At 41.9% G+C, this 23249-nt stretch overlaps 1 protein-coding gene across 1 annotated transcript in view; it reads right to left on the bottom strand.

The window, feature by feature from the left end:
• NRDE2 (NRDE-2, necessary for RNA interference, domain containing) overlaps positions 1-23249 on the bottom strand; it is a 233079-nt gene that overhangs the window by 28872 nt on the left and 180958 nt on the right. Inside the window, exon 10 of the mRNA XM_078660057.1 lies at positions 8287-8673. Within this exon, the coding sequence (XP_078516183.1) occupies positions 8287-8673 (387 nt within the window). The remainder of the gene's footprint in view (positions 1-8286; positions 8674-23249) is intronic.

Genomic DNA, 23249 nt, shown 5'->3' with positions numbered 1-23249 from the left:
GAGTAAAGAAAAACCTAGATTTAGAATTGAAATCTCAGATACTGAATCAGATGAAAGTGATGATGAATCCAAAGTAAAAGGTTCAAGGAAAAGAGCTTGGAGAGCAGAGTGTAACCAATTTGAACCAAAGAAGAAAATATCAAGAAAAGGAGATAATTGGCCTGATGAACACGAACGTCTAAAGTTTAAATTAATAAACAGATCAAAGGAGCAGGTTAACGAAATCTCAAGTCAAAAAGGAGATACAGAAAAGAAAATTCAAGCAGGAAAGAAAATAGAAGTGATTAGCAGTAGAGCAAAGAGAATAGTGAAGCCTAACCAAAAGTACAAGTCCCCTGAGTGGACTTATATTATCATCCCACCAGTGGTGGAAGTGAATAGCAGTAGTCAGGAAGATATTGATGACACAAGTGATAATGATTGATTTTGTTTCCATATAGAGTTGAAAATGTTGTACTTGGCATAAGGCTGAAGAAAATGTGTTAGGTGTCACAAGGTCGAAGAAATTGTGTTAGATGGATAAACACATTGATGTAAGACGCAAGGTTGAAGAAAAGCTGTTAGAAAGTAGGGTTTTCTTTTTAAAAAAAATAGATTTTTGATTTTGTTTGTAAGGCTCTTATTTCAGAGTAAAGATGCCTTCTGTCAATTACAATTCCAGATGTTCTATCTTAAGGAGATGTTGCAAAATGTCTTCTATTTGTGTGATTTTAATAGTTTTGGTCTGGTTAATTTTAGCTGTCATTTTTCCTTTTGGCATTGACAAAGAAGAGTACAAGACTAACATGACAAGTAAAGCTATGGCTAAACAAGATAATCATAATGTTGTAGGCAAGTCTAACAGAGTTATTGAGCATAAACCAGAGATCCACCAAGATAGATCTGTTGGTGATTTTTCTAGCAATACTTTTTCAAGACTTTTATCTGAATATGTTAAAGTAATGGATGTTAAAGATTGCTACATTTGTGTGAAACTACCCGCTTCTGTTTCTGAGGGGGTCACATATAATATGCTTCCCCTTACTTATGGAATAACTTGTAGTGTTATAGCTAGTCTATTTTATCAGACCGGTCGCTTGGAGTACTATTACTCAAATTATGACGAGATCTTTGCTAACTTAAAAGTTGACAAAAGCTTGAATAAACATAAACATGCTAAACAGATGAGGGAATTTTTCATTGTAACTTATGAATTTACTTATGAGTATGCTTTTAGAAACAATTTAACATGTAAATTGAGAGCTGAAGAAAAATCTTTCTTAAACTTAGTTGAAGAGAGAAGAGCGATTTATTAGCGTAACGAGATGCTGAAACAAACCAAATCTAGGTTTTGGCAAATTGAGGATGAAAAGCTAAATGGTAGAACTGAAAATGTTGCTATTCACATAGATAAACCTGTTAGTGTCAAGCTTTGTATTTGAAGACGTAATACTCTATTTGATAATTATTTTGTGGGTGCTAGTCAATGTGAAGGCACTTATCAGATCTTGGGTGGATGGGGATTTAAAGGTGGTAAAGATCCAATTTTTCCTGGAATTTATTTTGTGTGTGGAAATAAGGCCAATTATAATCTCCCCGATCACTGGTATGGCACTTGCTATATCGGATTAGTTTTTCCTAAGATTTTTCATGTAGATAGAAATACAAAGGGTTCATTTTAAATTAGCAATCATCTGACTAGATTCAGAAGGGAAAGTTTTTCAGAGATTTTGGGAGATATTTTTGGTGCAGTAATACCTTTCGTGGGTATAACCCTAAACGCAGTTAAAATCAGAAAAATGTCTACAATTGTTGACAGATTGTCTACTGATACTGCTAGTGGATTCCAATTATTCGATACTGAACTTATTGCCACGAGATCGATGGTTATGCAGAACCGTCTTGCCCTTGATATTCTTTTAGCAAAAGAGGGAGGAGTTTGTGGAATTTTACATGTCCAACATTGCTGTACATATATCCCAGATAAGAGTCAAAATATTGAGATGTATATCAAGAACATTACAGAATTACATTCAGAAATTGTACCTTTAGAAGATGAAGATTTTTCAGAACGCTTGAGAAAAAGATTTGCAGCAATCAAAAACTGGTTCCAAGAGATTGGTAGTTCAATTTTAGGCAAAATATTGTGTCCTTTATTAGCTATAGTCTTTGTGATACTTTTGTTAAAAATTAGTTGTATGTTACACAAAAGAAAGAAATATCTAAGGGAAAAGAAGAGAATCTATAAGCTCAGAAAAGAACAGGAGAAAGAGATAGAAATGGAAGAATTTCGTAGGGCACAATATGAGAGTTACAAACAAACAGCTGACTCAAGGGTTTAGAATTACTAATACTGTGATTGTCCAAAACATGTTCAAGGGTTAACATTTTTGCTACATTTTTGGGTGTAGTTTGGTGATTTTGAAATCACCAGATGAGGGAGTTGATGGAGCGAGATTCAGAATAATATTTTGTTTTGACTCGCAAAGTTAAACTTCCATAATAAAATAACTGTATTAACTGATTTGTGGTGGATTATTAATCAACCTAGTTTTAAAATGCATTTACATCAGAAACATGAGGGACTAACACATGTTCTCTTTGTTGCAAAAGCAAGTGCTTTGAAAATAATAAACTAACCTTGTCTATTGTCTTTGTCAGTATTAAATGCGGCTGTTAAATTAATGGCATGTGCTTATTTGTGTGCTTATGTTATGTCTTTACGTCTTTTATGTGGCATAAGTTTGTGGAGAATCCTGTGGCCTGTGCTTAAGCTAGGTAACATAAATTAATGGGTTAACAATTAGCAAAAGGGGGTGGGTAACAGAATGGGTCTCAATTCTCTAATTAATTAATGTCTTGTGTTTGTTTAAATAATAGTTTTCAAGTGAGGCCTAAAGAATGCAGTAAAAATGGCGTTGCCCAGTCCTGTCCAGAGAGAGCAAGAGTCCTGCATGGAAACTTTTACCACGTTGAAAAATATTTGCAAGCTCGAATGAAAATTGTTTTACGTGCTCTTGGTGAGACTGACTCAAGGACAGGAAGAGGCGAAGTTTGAGAAGCTAAGGAAGTCACAGCCTGTGATTTGTAAAATGTTGCATTTTTAAGGAAGCTGCGTGACTTGTGAATAAGAGACAATGGACTCTAAGAAAAGCCCGATCTAGGCTTGGAGAAAGGTGATGACACCATATGAGCTGACATCAGTCAGCCAATGAGGACACTGGATGGCAGGGAAAAATATACTTTTAGTGAGATTAGCTAGGCAGAAAAGGTATAAAACTTGGCCCCTTTGTCAGGAGGGTACTTCTCGCTTTTCGATTCCTGATGGGCGTGTCGTGCTGTTGGACTTTTGGCACACGTAAGGATAACAGGCTTAAAAGACTTTTTTAGGTGAAGCGAGATTTAGTCAGGGAAATAGATTTTAGGAAATGGAAACTGTTATTTTCTTTAATTCATACAAACTGATTTGCCTTTGAAGTGTCCGTCTAATATGTGTTTTCCCCTTAATAAACGCTGCTTTTAATGCTAATAAAATTAAGATTCTTAAGAAAATGCTATTTTCTTGAATAATAAAGTAAATAAAATTAGATTTTTGAAACGACAAGCTGGTCTTGTTTATTCATGGTCTAGTTACCATCAGCTGATCCATTTGCCTAAGTGACTTAATTAATATGATAAATGCATAAAACTATGGTAAGAAATGATAAACTGCAGATGTATATAAAATTGTAAATAGTTTGTGAATAGGTTTTATTAATTAGGTCACATGATTCAGTCGTCCAAAAATTGGTCTCGTAGGTTTATGGGCCTTATGAGTGATTTATGATTAATGGTGAGTATTGTGGAGTTGGGTAGCGTTGGTGAGACAGATTTTCTATAGGGGCGCTGGATCACCCTCTTTCCTTTTCATTCCTACTTCTTTTAGCGTTTCTTCCTCCATCACCCAGTGCATTTAGACACATTTTTATGGCCAAAATGCGATGAACCAGATATCTATAGATTCATACTATTTCACTCGACATAAGGCTATAGCATACGAAGCGGAGTTAGAGGGATCTCTTTGAAGTCAGACCATAACAATATTCACGTAATACCAAATATGAAGGTTCCCAGAATTTGTAAATTTTTTGTTTGAGAGCCTTCGATTGTAATATGTAATTTAGCCATATCGGTTTGAGCACTGTCCTCTTGACGTAGATTCATAGCTCTCCTAGGTGTGCCCTATATTTTTGGAATTTGTTCCTGCCTAGGGCACATTTTTAGAAGTGCGTCTCCTCCCAGGAATCTTGTTCAATTCTGGAGTGCATGCCCTAAAAATATAGTCCAGCGGATCCTTAATCTCCTAGGTGAAGCAATCAAGAATCAACATATCTGTAGCTCCACAGGATTTTTGGTAGTAATGGAGCTTCCTCTGACAAAGCATCTGCTCGAATATGTGGTATTGTGGGCACTGGGTCACATTGTTAAAGAAGGAAAGGAGGGAAGGAAACTTAAAAGATTATGGATTACCCTTTGTTGCCTCTGTTAGCCCTTTGTGTCTTTCACATCTTCAGCTCAAAACCTCTCACCCAACTGTGGCCAATTCCCTCTTAAGTTGTTCTTTTCCAGCCAACCTCATCATTACTGTCCACTAACTTTTCCTTTTCTTTGCATCACTTCTTTCTTCTCATTTCACACACTGTGATACATTGTGCAGTATTGTTTTAATTTAAATAAAAAAAGTGTAACTAAAACTGAACTGCACTGACAGCATGATGCTTTCTGGTATCATAGAGGTTCTTGATGTTAAGCAGATTGCCAATGCATCCTTTCTAGTCTTCAAACCAATCAATATCTATGAGGAATGGCAGACATTGTCTTTTTTGGGCGAAAACACCTTTTTGGTTCAACCTGTGGGAGTCGTTAGATGAAGCAAGATGGCTTAAAATCGAAGGGCCTACCTACTCTTGCCTTCCCAACACATTTCACCTCGGCAGTTCTCATTTCGTAGGTTTTCGTGGCAATTTCCTGTCCATAAGCAGCCTGATGCCCATTTTTTAGCCATTTACATTCATTGTTGCTATGAGATTCTGTGAGGCTGACAATAGTTATTATTTTATTTAAGTTTTTATATAGCACAACCAGGACAAATTAGTTATAGGAGTTCTTTTATAAAAAAAAATGAGAATGAAAACAAGAGATACATCGAGCTCGACAGGACATGAAAGCCTTTGGTTATGGTAAAGAATTCAATCAATGTTTCTTCACTCATTTTGTCATAATTAAAACTACACAATTTAAAATATTTATCTTGAAATCCTGCTGTCTCTTTATTTTGAAATATGATCTGTACATACAAAACCGTTTGAATTACTCTACAATCTACTGCAGTCATTATAGATTCTAAGTGCAGTGCCTCCATGAGAGTACTTCTCTTTAAGTTCTAGAATGTGCACCATGTTGTAGATTCACACTTCTCAATCATTTTGTCGATATCGAATCCCCATTTGGGAGCCAAGTAGTGTCATCTGGGTCACCTTAGCTCCACAGGCTCTAACCAATTGATGCAAAAGTGCTCCTCCATATTGCTGGTCAAAACTTAATAGTTAGTTCACCAGGTTGTTAAAGGACATTTTTGCCTAAATAGTGCCCTTCAATTACTATCCTTATCAATATTAGGCACGTATAAGTGTATTCCTACACTTTTCCAATTTGTATTTGTTGATATAGTAGGAACCATTGTAATTAGTTTCCAACATGAATTTTTCCTGCATTAATAATTATGTTACTGTTCTGAGCATATCCCACTAAATATTGCAGTAATAAATACTCATAAAATAATGACTGAATTCATTCCGTTATCAGACATGGTACATTTTATGAGTTAATATTCGATTACGTCATTTCTAAAGCTAGGATATAGCTTTGTGTTACACTAGAAGAGCAGTATATATTGTCCCACTTTGCATTGCATGTTAACAGTTTGATGACTGCCCAGGTGTGATCACGCAATTTAGCTTATAGTTGTACTAAATTGCTTGGTGCACTGATATGGAGTAACTTTTACCATATTTTGGGTTAAATAGCTTAGCAAGGTCTATGAAGACACTGTAAAAACCTGCCCCATGAACAAGAACTTGACTTGTTATTAGGGCTAACACCATTGCATCATGCAAGGTGGAGTGGTCTTCTTTAAAGCCTGTTTGATAGGTAGACAACATTATTGTTATTCAACCACTCCAGTAACTCAGGAGTATGCATACAAAGACTGCCTAGTGGATGTAGCAAAGACAACAAACTGCCAATACAAGGCATGATGGCACACTCCTGTTGTTGGCTTCCCTGCTGCCTATGGGCATCATTGCCTCATTTGCTTTTGTCTTTTAAAAACTATTCAGGACAGAAAACCACACCCATTAATTTTGCAGTGATGACAGAAAATATCACATTTTGGTTGCAATTACAAGGTGAATTATAAACAATAAAGAGAGGAGTGTAAAGTGTAATTCAATAGTTTGCTTTTAGCAAAAGGTTTAAAGATAAAAACCTAACAATGGGCACTCTACACCTTATTGCTCAATTTCCCAACATCTAATGTAAAGTTGTTTTGGGATACGTTTGTAAAAATAACGAATTGTTTGAAACAATTGGGATTGAATCCCTTGCAAGAACTGCACATGCTCAACAGATCATTCAGATGATGATAACTTACATTAAACATATGTCCAGTTGGCATTCAGATAACATGACTATGCAGGGAAATGGATGCACAGGGATTTTGGTTTAAGATCATTGGTAATATTATTTAAATATGAAATGCATAGTTAAAGAAAGTGAAAGTAAGCGGCCTGCAATGGATAAACGCTTGGCATAAGCAGACTAGTCACTAGCCGTCCTCATTTTAGAAGCTCTTCTTTCCACTTATAAAAAGTGTACCACTGTACATTTATACTACAGTTTCAAGGGGAAACTGTTACCAAGGCACACTAAACACACACTGCTCTGGAACATTGTATGTTTTTCCCCAATGTGTCATCAGGAGAAGGCTAAATCCAAGCGATCTCTTGCACAACACCCACTGGCACTCAAAATCAGTTTCAGACTGAGTTTAGCGCTCATGAACAGGTGCTTGATAAAAGGCACTGAAAAGTGACGTTCCTATTTGCGGTACCAGTAGGCAAGATATCTGCTGCGTAAGGTGAAAGCCTCTATGGTCATTTAGTCTTTACCTCTCGCCTGAGACTGGTGTTTTAAAAATAATCTGGTGATCTACATATAATATTGGCGGTAATATTAGAAAAGTAAGGCAACAGAATTGTAATGGTGTGGCCCTGTCTCAGGTGTATATGTGTCTATCTCAGAATTAAACTCCAACAACACCACCTGATAAACGTAGTCATGACAGATCAATAGTAGGACAAATGGCTAAATGTAGGGCATAGGAATGAACAAGGACATTTCAAAGAAGCAGGAGTGAGTACAGCAGTGATGAAAGTGAATAAATGAGGAAGGTGACCAGAACAAGTGAGGTGCACGTAGACTAAGGAGACAACTCTGACAAGGAACATACAGCGAAAAGTGGAGAAACTTAAAATCAGACACATATTAACAGGAAAATGGTGCTAAGTAGTAGGCTCTGGCGATACACAAAAATGGGTGTGTTGTGCTACCCATTAACTATAACCAGGGCCTCTGGCAATAATGGTTTTTTTGCAGCCACAGGGTTTGCGGCATAATTCACATTTTCTTGTTGCATAATTTAGTTAACCCTGCTGCATAACCCGGTCCCCTCCAGTTGCATAATTCCTGGGGCCTTAACTAATACCAGTCCTTCCTGTGTCATTTAAAGACAATCATCAATCCAGTCAACTATTAAAACAAGCACTGGCCAAGCCAATACGCCTCACTTAGCAAAACATCTTGACTTTGTCAGCGCTTTCTTTTTACATTTTATTTAACCCTGTTGTAGAGCAGCATGGTGGAAAGAAAAAAACACTAAGATGCATTACAAATACGGTATTCAGAGTAATATAACAAAGCACCTCCTGCAAAAGTCATAAGCAGACTATCTGATCGGTGCCTGACACTGGGAGTGATGCAGCCTCATGAATCACAAAAAAGAAGTATGTAATTCACTTCCCTTCCTTGAATCTGCAGTAATCAAACAACTAAATTCAAGAATTGCTGCTTAAGAGTTGAGACACCTTCATGCACACTAATATTAATAAAAAACACAATATCAGTAGGAAATGTAGGAAAAATGACTGAAAATATGACCAAAAATACAAATGAAGAGTAGATGAAAAGCAACACAAAACTCAAATGTACCTTAGATATTTCGTACCGTAGCCAGAAGAGAGAGAGACAAGACCTCTCATCGCCCGAAAAGAAAGACAGTATGGGCTGGAAAACATTAACAATGAACTCCTCGCCCTCCTTACAGTGACCTGGATGGTGTTTTTTACTGGAGAATGAGTCCATGTGCCCTATACTGTTAACTCCAAAAAAGGGCAAGTCTAAAGTTGTTAATGGCAATTCGTTTGGTTGTCTGCAATCGAAGATGGAGGACTCATCCATGGCGAGGTAGAGGAGTGAGCAAGGAAGCCGAGAGCCACACGGAACGCCCATGAACTGCAAAAACGACTTGACCAGCTGGAACTTCAACTGGGGAGACGATATTTTGATTAAGGAAGAGCCAAGTTCATCAAACAAAACCTGAAAAGACACAAATCATTTTAGATAAATGCAGACACAACACTTTTAACTTAATAGTCTAAGAAAGACAATAATTTATAAATTAACAAAAGGTATTTTTGTTTATTCATCCTCACCCACGAGGCATCATGGCCATACAAAGTGTACTGATGGCCCATTACAAAGCAGAAATGTAGCATAAAACTACGGAAATCTAGCAAGCAGTTATGGATGGACAAACAGGAAAAGATATGCTACCTCCACGGTATGCAAGTTTAACAGAAGCAGCTCAATATCAATTAAAATCAATGGATTCAATCTAGCCTGGCTGATGAGGGGTGACACCCCGAAACTGGTCCCAGGATGCTTGTTTCTGGTCCAGGGAGGGCCTGGCCTGGAAGTTCGGGCTGTACTATTCACACCGGGAGCAGGGTCAAGACTGATTTCCATATGGCTGGGTCCAAACTGGGGTGGCATTGTGAGCAAAAGAATGATGGATTAAACTCTGATCCCTTAACTGGGGGTGAGTGGTTGAAAAGTTTTACCACTCTGGCCATCATCTTGTTGTGTTTGCAAAATCACATGCTATACAGCATATTAATATATGTAAACATATCAATTATGTAAGGATTGTCTAGTTGATTTAATTCACATTTGTTGTGATTATGTTATGCTTTCTAGGGAGTGGGTGATCATTTGTACTGCTATTATTCGTATTTTTGTTGTAGTTACTCCTCACCTTTGCTTTCCTCCTCACTCAGAAAACGCTACACACAACACTGTCAATCAACACTGGGTGTTGCTATGCAAGGTGCGTGACACTGCCAGATGAAGTAGGGGAGAGAGAGCAGGAAATACGTAGATCATAATGTCCAATCCACAGACAAGACTTAGTGGGTTTTGTGCCGAACAGGCGATCATGAGATCCCTGCAGCAGGTGTTGAAGTCAGCAGAGCACAGCGTAGCTAGACTAGGCCAAACAATAGACAGTGTGGCAATCATGGACAGATGTTTTATACTTCAATGTATACCCTTTCACAGATACCCTTCAGACTTTCTTCATTAAGAACTTTTGAAGGTGTCAGTTTGTAGCATTCACCAGAAGAGCATGTCCAGATATGCAGCCATTGTACCAAATTGCAGATATGCGGATAATATCCGGATCTATTTCCAGAACAATGTGTTTGTGCTACCATTGATATCGGAAATGTCTTTTCTTGTAACACTGGAAAAACAGTGAGTAATTTGACTTCTGGTCAACTGATATAGATAAAGACTATTCATAAGCTCTCAATCAAAATTTGAATTTAATTAAATAGCCTGTGAGTGCCACACATGAATGTACACAGTACCTACCTGACCTCCTCAAACACAGTCTCAAACTTGACATAACACAGGCCATAGCCTAACAGTAGAACTCTGTCTTGGAACAGCCTCCCAGTAACAAGGAGCAATACATTCACTTCAAGTGAGTTTTGCGCTCATGAATGGGTATGCACAGCATCGTTGGGACTCCATTTAGTCTCCAGTTTATGTTCAGCCGTCTATTTTACGTACATCAGCTTATCATCAAATACCGTAAGTAATATTTTAAATGAAAGACTTCAACAAGTGATACACTGCTTATCTCAAGTCTCATCAGACTGCGTAGGTCAATTTCCACCATCTTTTTCCAGCTTCCAATTTGCAAGTCTATGTTACTAATGACTGTAAAACAGCGCTGCTGAGGACATCTGCTCAGCAATAAAAACTCTGGTCATAACGTAGCAGGATGAAATCATCCCATATCGTCTACTGCCTTTCTGAGAGCTGTATCGCACACAGTAGGTGCTATTCAGGTTCAGCTACTTGGCCATTTCCTAAGACCCACCCACCTATCCCAATTCTACTTTGATTCTATCAGGAGATAGAAGACTTTCTAAACAATGACATTTCTTTGACTTGAGAAATTGAGGTTCTTTACACAAGAGACTTTGCCTCAGTGCATAGAGGGTTTTTTACATCCAAATGAAACTGACTTGCAACAGAGATCAGAGGTATTCAGCATAACTTGATTTACAGAATAACTTCATTTGCCCTATTTTATACACAATAGAATAAAAGTATATCGAATGTATGAAGTAACTTCCATTTTACGTACATGTCAAATCTACCTAGCCTAATGGCCTCATGCTCGCTTTCCAAAACACAGGTACTAAGAGCAAGGATACTTGCCATACAAACAAAATGAAACATTTAAAACTACATCAAATCGGAAATATTGTAAGCCAATCAATTCCAACTCCACAGGTAAAAGAGAAAACATTCCAGCCTAAGTTACAAAAGGAGAATGCCCTTCCACCAATAGGACCCGAAAGTGTACCAAGAGGCAGGTAGATTGGCAGTATGTGGTGTACAAGTTACTTACCTTTGGTAACGCTTTATCTGATAGAGACATGATCTAGCCAATGATTTCTTACTGTTGAATTCCCTAGGCGTCAGACTGGATCCAAAGATTTTTCTTCGAGCAATAGACCTGCACGCCAGTAGGTGACGTTGGCCGACTCTGCGTGACATCATCGGCAACGTCTGCGCCGTTGTGACGTCCGTGTTACCTGTATAGGCACCACCTGGGCACGCTGAATTCAGTTACTTTTCTAGACTTTCCACACCAGAAGCATGGAGCCATGAATGGTATTGGTATTTAAGGGACCCCCTCTAACAGAAATACTTTTAGCTCAGGGAGAAGAGGGGAAAAAAAACAGACAACATTTATATAAGAGCTCCCTCATGGCCTCTCTATTTTATCACAGGATATCAATTCCGACATGGGCGACATCAAAATACCAAAGACATTTTTTACTTTCTCAGTTTCTTTTTTATTATATTACTTTTTTTCCTCATAAATACTTTTTCCATATTATTATTTTCCATATAAACATTTTTCAAAATAGTACAAAAAATATTTTTCACCAGGTCTTTTTTGCATCTTAATGAAATCTGGTAGCAAGCCGTGTCCATCATTGGCAGGACCTAAATGGATTGTTCTTGGGAAGTAGGTTCCCCCGTAAAAATAAGCTTTTATCTGGAGCGCTGTCTCAGAGTCATAACGCCTGACTTTCCCTACTAAAGAAAAATATCAGAAATAGGCTCGTTTGGACAAAAGAGTATAGATTTGAAATGTCTTCCTAGACTTTTGATGCAGTAGATTCTTCGTCAACAATTAGATAACACTGTCTCCTGGGTTTAGAGAACATGTTGCAATATATCTGATCGGTCCTGAGGAAGGTGGCTCCGAAGTTTGCTGTATGCCACCGAAACGCGTTGATCAAGTCTTTTTGTGAACTCCTACTAAATGTAGTAACCCTGTATTGGGCATAAGATGAAAAATAACAAAACGTGTTAAAACTTGTTCAGATAGATTGTTTTGTGATTTGAATGTGCATGAGGTATGAGTGAGTGGTTTGGTTGTGTTGGTTTTCTACCCAGGTTTGATTGAATTGTATTGTGGATGATATTTTGTATATCATAGATCTCTGGTGAAAAATATTTTTTGTACTATTTTGAAAAATGTTTATATGGGAAATAATAATATGAAAAAAGTATTTATGAGGAAAAAAAGTAATATAATAAAAAAGAAACTGAGAAAGTAAAAAATGTCTTTGGTATTTTGATGTTTCCCATGTCCGAATTGATATCCTGTGATAAAATAGAGAGGTCATGAGGGAGCTCTTATATAAATGGAGCTATGAAGGGACCTGAAGTTAGTGTGTTTCTTAACTACTAGGGTCCTGAGAGGAATCCGCCTCGACCCTAAAAACCTGTTCGCAGTGCAAGGAGGATGTCTCTATCAGATAAGGCGTTACCGAAGGTGAGCAATTTGTCCATCTGATAGAGACATCTAGCCGCAGATTCCTTACCTTTGAATGTATACCCAAGCATTACCATCCCCGGCAGAGGGACTGTGGACACATTTAGACCAGGAAGTCCTGCAGGACAGAGCGGCCAAAAGGCCATCCCTGAGGTCTTGACTTTCCAGGCAGTAGTGCTTGGTAAACGTGTGCAGGGATGCCTATGTTGCTGCCTGACAAATATCAAGGACTGGAACTCTACGTTATCATGCCAGGGTAGCAGCCTTAGATCTGGTGGAGTGACACCATAAGCCTTCAGGAGCCTGCTTTTTGGTCAGAGCGTAGCAAATTTTGATGCAGAGGATGACCCATCTCAAGATAGTCCACTGCACCACACAAGTTTTCTTTGTTCAACGTACCTCACGAAGAGTTGGTCATCCACCCGGAACGCTTTACAATGCTGTGAAGGTATAACAAAAACGCTCTTTTTGGGCCCAGACAGTGGAGTCGCTCCTCTTCTTTAGAGGCGTGCGGAGGAGCGGAGAAAGTGGACAAGGTGAAAGACTGCCCCACATGGAATGGTGTTACCACTTTCGGTAAGAAAGAGGTACTAGTGCGCAGTACCAACTTATCGGGGATGATGGTCAGGAAAGGAGGCTTGGATGACAGAGCCTGCAATTCACTCACCCTCCTGGTGATTGACACTAAAAAAGCGGTTTCGATAGTAAGCAGCTAGAGGGGGCAGTTGTGCAGAGGTTCAAATGAAGCACACATTAGAAAGGCGAGAACCAAATTAAGGTACCACTGAGGCATATTGAAAGAGGAAGGTGGGAACATATGTACAAGTCATTTAAGGAATCTATTTACAATGGGAGATCTAAATAATGAGGGTTGGTCAGGCAGCCTCAGAAAGACAGACAGGGCTGAAAAGTGCCCTTTGAGAGTGCCCAGTGCAAAGCCCTGCTGGGTAAGGGTCAAATAAAAAATCAAAACCTGACAAAGGGAAGCAGAAAGAGTATAAATAGACCTTTCTGTACAATACTTTACAAATCTGTTCCACCAGCAGGCGTACACGGTCATTATAGAGGGACACCTGGCTGCCAAAATAACATTACAGACTTCGGGAAGAAGGTCAAATGCTATCAACTGCCGCAGCTCAATCTCCAGGCAAGAAGGCGTAGAGTTAACAGCTTCGGGTGGAGGAACCTCCCCTGCTGCTGTGACAGAAGATCCTTCCAATTGGGCATCCTGATTGGAGGATCGATGCTCAGTTGGAGAAGCTCAGGATACCAGACTCTCCATGGCCAATATGGAGCCACAAGAATGACTTGGGCCCGGTTGCTCCTGACCTTCCTGAGCACTCTGGGGAGAAGTGATATTGGCGTAAAGCTAATAGAAGGCCTGAGCTCCACTTCAGATGAAAACCGCCTCCGAGTAAGAGCTGCCTTGGAAACTTCAGCATGCAAAACTGCTGACATCGTACGTTCTTGGTGGAGGCTAACAGATCTAACCAAGGTTCTCCCCACTGTTGAAAGATATCTTGTGCCACCTTTGGATGGAGATGCCATTTGCGATGCGCTAGGCATCAATTGATGAGTTTATCCGTCCTAGTGTTCAGAGAACCTGCCAGGTGTTGAACCACCAGGGATATGCACTGCTGTTCCAGTCACGTCCACAGATGCAGGAACTCATGACAAAGGGTCCACAACACCACCCTGCCCTGTTTGTTGCAGTACCACATGGCAGTGGTGTTGTCTGTGAACACTTTAATCAGCATTCTCTTGATTGAAGGAAGAAAGGCTTTCAATGCCAAGCAAATTGCTCGGAGCTCTAGCACGATGGTGTGGAGTCTGGATTCTGAATTCCGCCGGAGAACAGAGTCCTCTGATCTTCACCTCTCCCAGATGGCCACCCCCAACTTAGGAGTGACACATCTGTCACTACTGTCTGGTCTGGTAGGAAAAGGGTGAGGGGTCTGCCTCTGACCCAATCATGGTGTTTTAGCCACCACTGCACGTCCTGTACAGTTCTCTCCAAGATCTGGACCATGTCTGAGAGATTCTCCTAATGCTGCACCCAGTGGAACTTCAAGTCGCACTGCAGAACTCGCATAAGCCATCTAGCATGTATCACTAGCAGATCATCGAAATCTGTAAACCGCAGGTAGTAACAATTAGCAGGCAGGACGGGAATGTGAAAATAGGCAGCCTGCAATTCCAACACTACCATCCAGTATCCTGGGTCCAGGGCAGACGAGACCTGAGCTAGAGTGAGCATTTTGAACTTTTCCTTTTTAAGGAAGTACGTGAGGGCTCGCAGATCTAGGATAGGCGCAGACTCTTTTCCTTTTTCTGGACCACAAATTAGTGGGAATAACGATCACAGCCAACTTCTGGCGCCGGAAATCTCCCTATGGCTCCCTTGGCCAATAGAGTCATGACTCCCTCCTGAAACAAAGGCAGGTGCTCCTCTGTCAGCCGGTCGTAATTTGGAAGCATGGAGGGAGGGGTAGTCTTGAAGGGAAGGGAGCATCCCCTTCAGACTAGCTGGAGGACCCACCTGCCCAAAGTGATGTTTTAAAAGTGGTGGAGGTGATGGCTGATCCTATCACCAACTGGCCGCCCATGATCTTGAATAGCTGGACTAGGAAGGTTTGGAGGCTGAGGCTGAGGCTGCAGGGACAGGGGAGGGGAGGGAGCTTGCGGGGCGGCGGGGGTGGCCAACCTCTGGCAGCCAAACTCACGGGGTTGGAACGAACCACGCATGCGGCTGCACAGAGGTTGTTGAACTTGTGCGTTCTTGTGGATAAGTTATGGCTGGCCTGGCTGAAAGCCCCTTCTGTAGCCACGAAAGGGGCACAGGCATAAGGGGGACGTGTGGCCACTTAGAGGTCCAAGGACTTGGCCGTAGTCCGCGAGTCCTTAAAGAACTCCAGGACCATGCCTGCCTTGTCTCACAAGAGACAGATGCCATCAAAGAACATGTCCATGAGAGAGGCCTGGCATCCCCTGAAAAGCCAGAAGTCCTAAACCAGACATGGTGCTGAACAGCCACTGTCGAAAAAATTGCTCTGCCCAGTGAGTCGGTCGTGTCTAGAGCACAACAAATGGCGAACTCTGCAGCATCTCTCACGTCTGATACTACATGGGAGAGGATGGCCCGGGCCTCCTCCAGGACTTGAGGCAGCACTTGCACAACCATTTCTCACAAAGTATGGGAATAACGGCACAATAAGCATGTGATGTTAAAAGACCACAGTGCAAGTCTGGATGGAAGAAAGCATTTTCTTACCCCAATTATCCTGCTGTTTGGATTCCGTATCGGGGGGTGCGGATGGGAACATGCCTTAGGAGGTAAAGGCTTGGACCACTAAGCTCTCAGGGATACGGTGGTTGGTGAGGAATTCTGGGTCACCCAGCGCAGGGCGATTGCAGCAGGCAATTGTACTATTCACAGAAGCCCCTGTGCTGGGCTTGGACCAGGTTCCTAGTAGAACATCAGTTAAGGCCTCATTGAAGGGCAGCAGTGGTTCCGAGGCGGAGAGACCAGGCTGCAGGACCTCTGTCAAGATATTCATCTTGTAATCCACGGAAGAGAGCTGAAGGCCCAGGACATCAGCTGCAATTCGCACCACCATAGCATGTGATGCTCCCTCCTCCATAGCCACGGTAATGGGAGAAAGCAGTCCAGAATCTGGAGAGGTATCCAGTCCACTAGCCTCACCAAATTCCTAATACCAGTCAATTTCTTGATGAGGCTCGTCTTGTAAAGGGTCCAGCGACCCCTCCCAATCTTCCTCCATTTCTAGCCCTTCAGAATACGGCTCAGGAAATGACTTAACACCTAGGGGTTCTGATCCAGCTCATCAGGGATAAGAATGGGCTGGAGCCTGTAGCATTGGGAGTCTTGGTGTCTGGACAAGCGCAGAGGAAGGTCGCTGGATCCATGGGGGGGGGTCATTTGTGCAAGGGCTGGAGCCCACTCAGAGCCTTCGGGGCCATCCAAATATGGGGACATGGCAACATAAAAATCCTTGAGCCGGCGTAGATCGCTCCGGCTCCCGGAAAGGCGTGGAGCTGACCGAGGTGCAGGTTTCGAGGAATGAGGCCTAGAGAGCCGAGACTCGTCAGTCGTGACTGCCACTGCACGGGGAGAAGGCAAAGCATGCTTCCACTTCTTATGTTTCTTGTGCTTCTTACCTGACCGACTCGACCACTTTGAGTGGGAGGAAGACAACTTGGGACTCCCAGAGCAGTACCTGGACCTTCCTTTTGACCAGGACCGTGAACGAGAACCTCCAGGAAGAACAACCAGGAAGTGCCAGGCCACAAGCAGCTTTAAGTAACTTGCCCTCAAAAGCTTTTAGAGCCATGGCCTGGCAGTCAGAGCAAGACTTTGAGTTGTGGTTGCACTCCAGGCACCAGAGACAAACCCAGTGTGCGTCCATCATGACGTGGCGCTGTGACAGGCGTCGCACGGCTTGAAACCAGAATTCTTCTTGGACATGAGGAAAAACCTACACACCAAAAAAGGTGTCAACAAAATGACGAAAAAAAAGCTGTCAAAAAGTGACAGAGAGTAGCTCTCTTCGCAGATCTGTGCTGGCTGGCGTGGAAAGAAAAGAACTGATGACAGCGTGCCAAGGTGGTGTCTATAGAGGTGACGCAGACGTCACAACGGCACAGACAACGCTGGCGACATCACACGTAGCTGACAGATGCCACCTACCTGCGCGCAGGAGAATTGTTCAAATAAAAATCTTCAGGATCCAGTCTGACGCCTAGGGAATTCAAAGGTAAATAATCTGCGGCTAGATGTCTCTAACAGCTATAGTAACTTTAAACTCAATCTATCAAACATGTTGCTGCTAGTGAAGCAGAGGACTAATTCCGATTGAAATGTGGTCGCTAAATATATAGTGTTCAGCCTCTTTTTAGTTCTGGCTTTAGCCAAGACCTTTTGATTCTACTAAAGCTAATGTTAATTCTTATCACAATTTCTATAGCACGCTGCTACCCTTAGGGGTCTAGGCGCTTATGGACCGCATACTGCACAGAGAGCTTAGTTTTTGAATAGCCATGGTTTAAGGGTTTTTCCTGAACTCTATCAGAGACGGTATCTTCCTAAGAGTAAGCGGGAGAGAGATCCAGAGCCTAATGGTGCTATGACTGAAACTCCTGCACCCCCAGCTTGTTGTCCTGATTCTGTAGGTAGGCATCAAAAAGGCAGTAGCCGAACACAGTTGTCTAGAGGGGGAATGCCAGTTAAAGATATGCCAAAGAAAACATGGCCCAACTCTGTGTAAAGCCTAATGTGCTAAACACAGGGCCTTAAATTTCACACTATAAGCTACTGGCAGCCAGTGCAGCTTTTGTATTACGGCCCTAATGGACTGGTATTTGGGGACATTTATTACCACTCTAGCAGCAGCATTCTGTGCTGACTGCAATCTTCTAAGTTGACTAGACAGTAGATGATTATATAAGGCATTAAAGTAGTCTAGGTTGGACAAAACAAGGGAGGTTAGAACCGTTTTTCTAGCGCTTTCCGGAACATATGGAAGAATTTTACGCACTGTTCTGTAGTGAGAAATGCAGAAGACACCACCTTAGAGACTTAAGATTTAAAGTTCAGCTTCTCATCAATTATGACCCCCAAATGTTTAGCTTTCAGTGCCAGCGTGAGAGGGGGGGGTGGGGGGGGGCAAGAAGCTTGGCCACCAAACTGGTGACCAGAGGGGGGCAGTTTACCAAAAAGCACCACCTCGGTTTTACTCGAATTGAGCTTAATCCAAGAACTCAAGGAGATCATGCATTTGTGCAGATTGTTAGCATGATCGACCTCCTTATTAATGGTTGAAATAACCAATTGAGTATCATCTGCGTACGAGGTCGGAATCAAATTAAAACTTCTGATCAGGGGTGCTAGTTCAGACACTTGTATATTAAAAAGTGTAGGGCTCAAAGAGGAGCCCTGTGGCACCCCACACGGTAGCATAAAAGGTGTGGATTTAAAATCGCCTAGTTGCACTATCTGAGACCTATCTACGAAAATGGATGTTAAAATCGACAATGCCTTCCCTCTAAGGCCAATAGATTTCAGCCGTTCTGTCAATAAGTTGTGGTCCACAGTATCAAATGCCGCGGACAAGTCAAGGAGGATCAGGGCTGCTGATCTCCAGTCATCAAGTGCGGCACAAATCTTCTCCGTGGTCCTAATGAAGGCTGTTTCAGTACATTGGCAGGTACAGACTCCAAACTGGCTATGGTCTAGAACATCATTATTCAGAATGTATGTTCCGTATTAAGAATGTTCTCAATTATTTTAGCAGGCTGCGGTAGTGTCGCAATTGGCCTATAGTTGGCTGGATACATTACATCAAGATGTTTTTTTGTTTTTTAATAATGGCAATATACAAGCCTGTTTCCACAATGTAGGGAAGGTACCTTGTAAAAGCATTTGGTTAAGAATGCCAGATAACCGAGGACTAATGATGGGACTAATGGTATGCAATAATCTCGGAGGGCAAAGGTCATCCGGAGAACCCGACTTAGTTTTTAGGAGAAGGGTGGGTAACCTGCTCTGGGGAAGTAGCAGCAAAATGTATTAATGGTGTTATGGCTTTAACTCCCTGATCTAGGTCAGAATTTTGAGAGATATGTCCAGCAAATTGGTCAAAGATCTGATCTACCTTTGTTTTACACGTCTGGGCCAATAAATTGCAAAAATCTTGAGTACAGTTCTCATTGCTATCCTTTTTTCCTTTTTAGTGGTAGTCAAATTGGATATGACTGGAAAAAGTTCCTTACTGGAGTTGCCCGCCATTTCTATTTTCTGCGTGTAAAAATAACTCTTCTCTGTAATAATTTTTGTCTTGTAGATAGCTAGCATAAGCTTATATTGTTCTTTTTCAGCTGCATCATATTTTTTCCGCCATGATCTTTCTTGTCTCCTGCAGGCTTGTTGGTCTAGTCTTAGGGCTTCAGTGAACCATAGGGCCGAAGAATTTTTTCTATTTCTATTAACCTCGGTCATAGGGGCTACTTTAGTAAAGTTAAGATCTAGCCAAGATGTATAACCTCTTGCTGATTCATCTGCTTCCAACTCAGGGACAGGAATACTGTGGATTAACTGGGTTTCTGAAGCCCCTGGGTCGATCTTGTTTCAGGCTCTCCTGGCAGATTTATTGCTAGCTGTGTTGGTAAATATAGAACCAGGCAAGGCCCAATGAAATATAACAACATAGTGATCGGTCCATGTAAGGGGGAGGATAGAAGTGATGGATAAGGCTGGATTATTTGTGAACACACCGTCCAAGGTGTGACCAGCTTGATGTGTCGCTCCTTCAACTAGCTGTTGGAGACCTACATCTGAAGTGATGTCTAAAAGTTCCTGAGTATCTTTGTCAGCTAATATGTCCAAGTGAAAATTCAAATCACCTAGCATAGTAAAGCAGCTGGATGGAATACCCGGCGCTAGTAAAAATGATAGGTTAGTTAAAAAATTAACTTCTGAGCCAGGTGGGCGATATATTAGCAATCCTTTGAAGGCATCTTGATCAGAGACATTAATGTTGAAGTATAGTGCCTCGCAATCTGGGGAAGGGCATATTGAGCAGTGTGCTACAAGTTCATTTTTATAAATAATTGCAAATCCACCGCCTTTTTTTATGGATATATCGTGCCAAGTAACTTTATATCCATATGGTACTGCAATATTAAAACCAGAGTCGGATGTTTCCTCACCCCAAGTTTCCGTAACAAATAAGACATGCAATTTGTTGTCTAAAATGAAGTCCGAGATCTCGTATTTATGCTTGATCAAGGACCTGGCATTGATCAAGGCTAAAATTAGTTGTGTTTTAGTTTTGTTAACCTTGATTGGACTTTTAACAGATTTTAATTCCACCCTGTCCTCATTATGAATATTCTAAGCAATGTGGGTTGTCTGTTAAGAGTAGCTCATCACAGGTGAATTGGCGGCAGTGTTTGTCTCTTGGCAGACCCAGTGAAAGAAGGATCTCCCCGGAGTAGTGTATTCTAATATTCTGAGAATGTTTTAAGCCAGGGGTCCTGGCCCTGGGCCCAGTACGGGCGCAGACGGGCTTGCCTTAGGCACGCCTTCGGGCACCGGCGGTGCGCCCGCTGCGTGCTCCAACTTGCCCCTAAATAGGCCCTGCTGTAGCCTAGAGCGCTGACCGAGCAGGAGTAGTCCCGGAAACTATTCAGAGGCTTTGGACCTCCCTTCCCATCAATTGGCAAAACGCTGCGGTGGACCAGGGAGGACCGAAGAAATGTGCAAAAAGGCAGTAGTGTTCAGGATAAATGTGCAAAGTCGCAAGTAAGTAGATTTGATAAAATAACACAGTACGGTACAATTTAAAACAGAGAAAAGGTTAAGAAGGAGCTGCTAAAAGCAGGAGGTGTGCAACTAACCTGCAGATTCAAAACAATAGCTTTCAGTACAGCGCATCCGCTGCGCGGGCGCTCCAGCTCGCCCCTAAATAGGCGCTGTTGGAGCCTAGAGTGCTGACCGAGCGGGAGGAGTCCCGGAAACGAGTCAGAGCCTTTGATCCTCCCTTCGCATCAATCGGCAAAACGCCGCGGCAGAAGTGTGCCACTAACTGGCAGATTCAAAACAATAGCTTTCAGTACAGCGCATGTATAATATACTTACATAAAGGGACTTCCATCCACTTCTCTTCATCCATCAGTCTGTTCTTTTGTCAGTCAAAATTTGCTTCTGCCAACTACAGCATAAAGCACAGACCAGTGGGACAGCCTACTTCAGCCACTGGCTAACTTCACTTTGAGTGATTGCATTTAACCCTTTCACAAGGAATACAACCGCACACAAGGTAGTTCCCTTCAGTGAAAATGTTTTTTCTTTTTACTTTTTTATTTCTTTAGTGTTGCATTTGCTTTTAAAGCCTGGTGTGATAGCATAACACTTTCTACCAGAGCAAAAGGCACATTCCAAATTGATCACTTCCTGTCTCCTACCAATGCTATTGTAAATTCCTGTGGCCTATGCTTATCTCACTGCTGCTTTTTCACACCATACCAGCAGATCACATGAATATAAGCCGACTACAGTGCTCAATCTTTGTAACTATCCTTTCTTCTTCCTTTTCTTGTTGCTTCATCCTTTCATTTGCACCTCTGTCTTTCATTCTTTTTCTTCTTTCCTTCATTCTTTCCTTTTTAGGTCTCGCCATGCGCTACTCTCGCCATGTGAGGGCCTTTTGTAATCGATACGATTTTAGAAGTGTACTTGGAGCCCCGCCCCTCTTTTCCATTGGCTCGTGTCATCGTTTATGTTAAACGATGGCGCGTGATTGGAAAGTGGGCTTTTGGGTTACCACCTTGTCCACTTTTCGGACGGCCCATCTGGACAGGCCGACACCATCTTTGTTTCACCCGCTCCTCCCTCCCCATCCCAAAGCAAACTTCCCAGGAGTCTGAGGGCTGTCCTTACTCCAGCACCACGGTCAGGAAGTCACCAGGGTAGTACGTTCAGCGCTCGGTATCCCACACGCGACCTTCGTTGTAGAAAAGCGGGTGATAATTTTGGGGTCAGGCCAAGGAGTGAGTGATATTTTTGTATTTGCGTGTGTTGTTTAACAATGTTCCTTTATGTCTTCAGAGCATTGGAACGGGTAAGCCGCAACTTAATCTGTCAATGCTTTTCGTGGTTGCCCTGCCCTCCCTACCCCATCTCGCCCCTCGTTTCCAGTTTTTTATGGCCCCAACAACTCCTCATTTGTACACGGACACAACTGATGTACCGTTCAATGACTCTCTGCACCTTCATGTTTTTCAGAAGCTCACGCAGTCCGGAGTACTCAGCCTCGTTTCTCAGCGATGTCATTAAGTGGTCGGACCCTCAGTCACAGCATGTTGCAAACCGGAGTCTCGTGTCTGTTAGTTTTTCTCACAGTACCTGCAACCCAGCCACCCCACTTCCCCCATTTATGTTTCTCTCCCCATACACCTTTTCCCCTCAGAACCTCTTTTTCTCTTCCTGTCTGTTTAGCCAACAATGTTCACACTGATCACCACTAATTTTCTTACAATCCCTTCACCCATAACTATGTTCTCCTACCTCTTGTTCTTAACTCCCCTCTATTTTTATTCTTGCTCTCTCTCCCCCTTTGTAACCACCCTTCTTTCTCATCGTCTTTTTGAACCTTTCTCCCCCTCTTTCTATACCAATCTACTTTTCCTTCTCCATACTAGCTCCTTTTCCCCCCACTCTTCTCTTTGGTCGAGGTGCCAGGGCATTTGGGTAATGCTTGGTAATGTTGGTTTATTAAGTCTGTTTTGACCGCGCAGGTCACTCTGCACATATGTTGGTGGACAGAAGCACATGTTTGTATTCGGCACAAGTTGTGTGCTTCCACACAAAAAGTGCTTACCATCCAAGAGCTGGAATTATCGGTAATCAAGTTCTCGGAGCTCTTTATAAAGTCTAGCTGTTGTGTAACAACACTGCTTCACTTTTAAACCTAAAAAATCCTTACTGCCACTTAATTCTACCCTTCTCTAATCCTTCAATCCCTTTAATGCGACCCTTCCCTAAACTCTAAAAACCCATTACTACCACTTAATGTTACAATTCAATAAATCCTTAAAAAAAACTTATTGCCCCTTGCAACTACCCTTCACTGAATCCTGCAACCCATAAGACGATTCCTTCCCTAAACCATACGAACCCCTTCATATCGCTTAATGCTACCATTCCATGAAAACCCTTATTACCCTTTAA

The sequence above is a fragment of the Lissotriton helveticus genome, chromosome 9 (genome assembly GCF_964261635.1).
Source record: "Lissotriton helveticus chromosome 9, aLisHel1.1, whole genome shotgun sequence".
NCBI lineage: Eukaryota > Metazoa > Chordata > Amphibia > Caudata > Salamandridae > Lissotriton > Lissotriton helveticus.
This window is presented reverse-complemented; position numbering and strand designations above follow the sequence as displayed.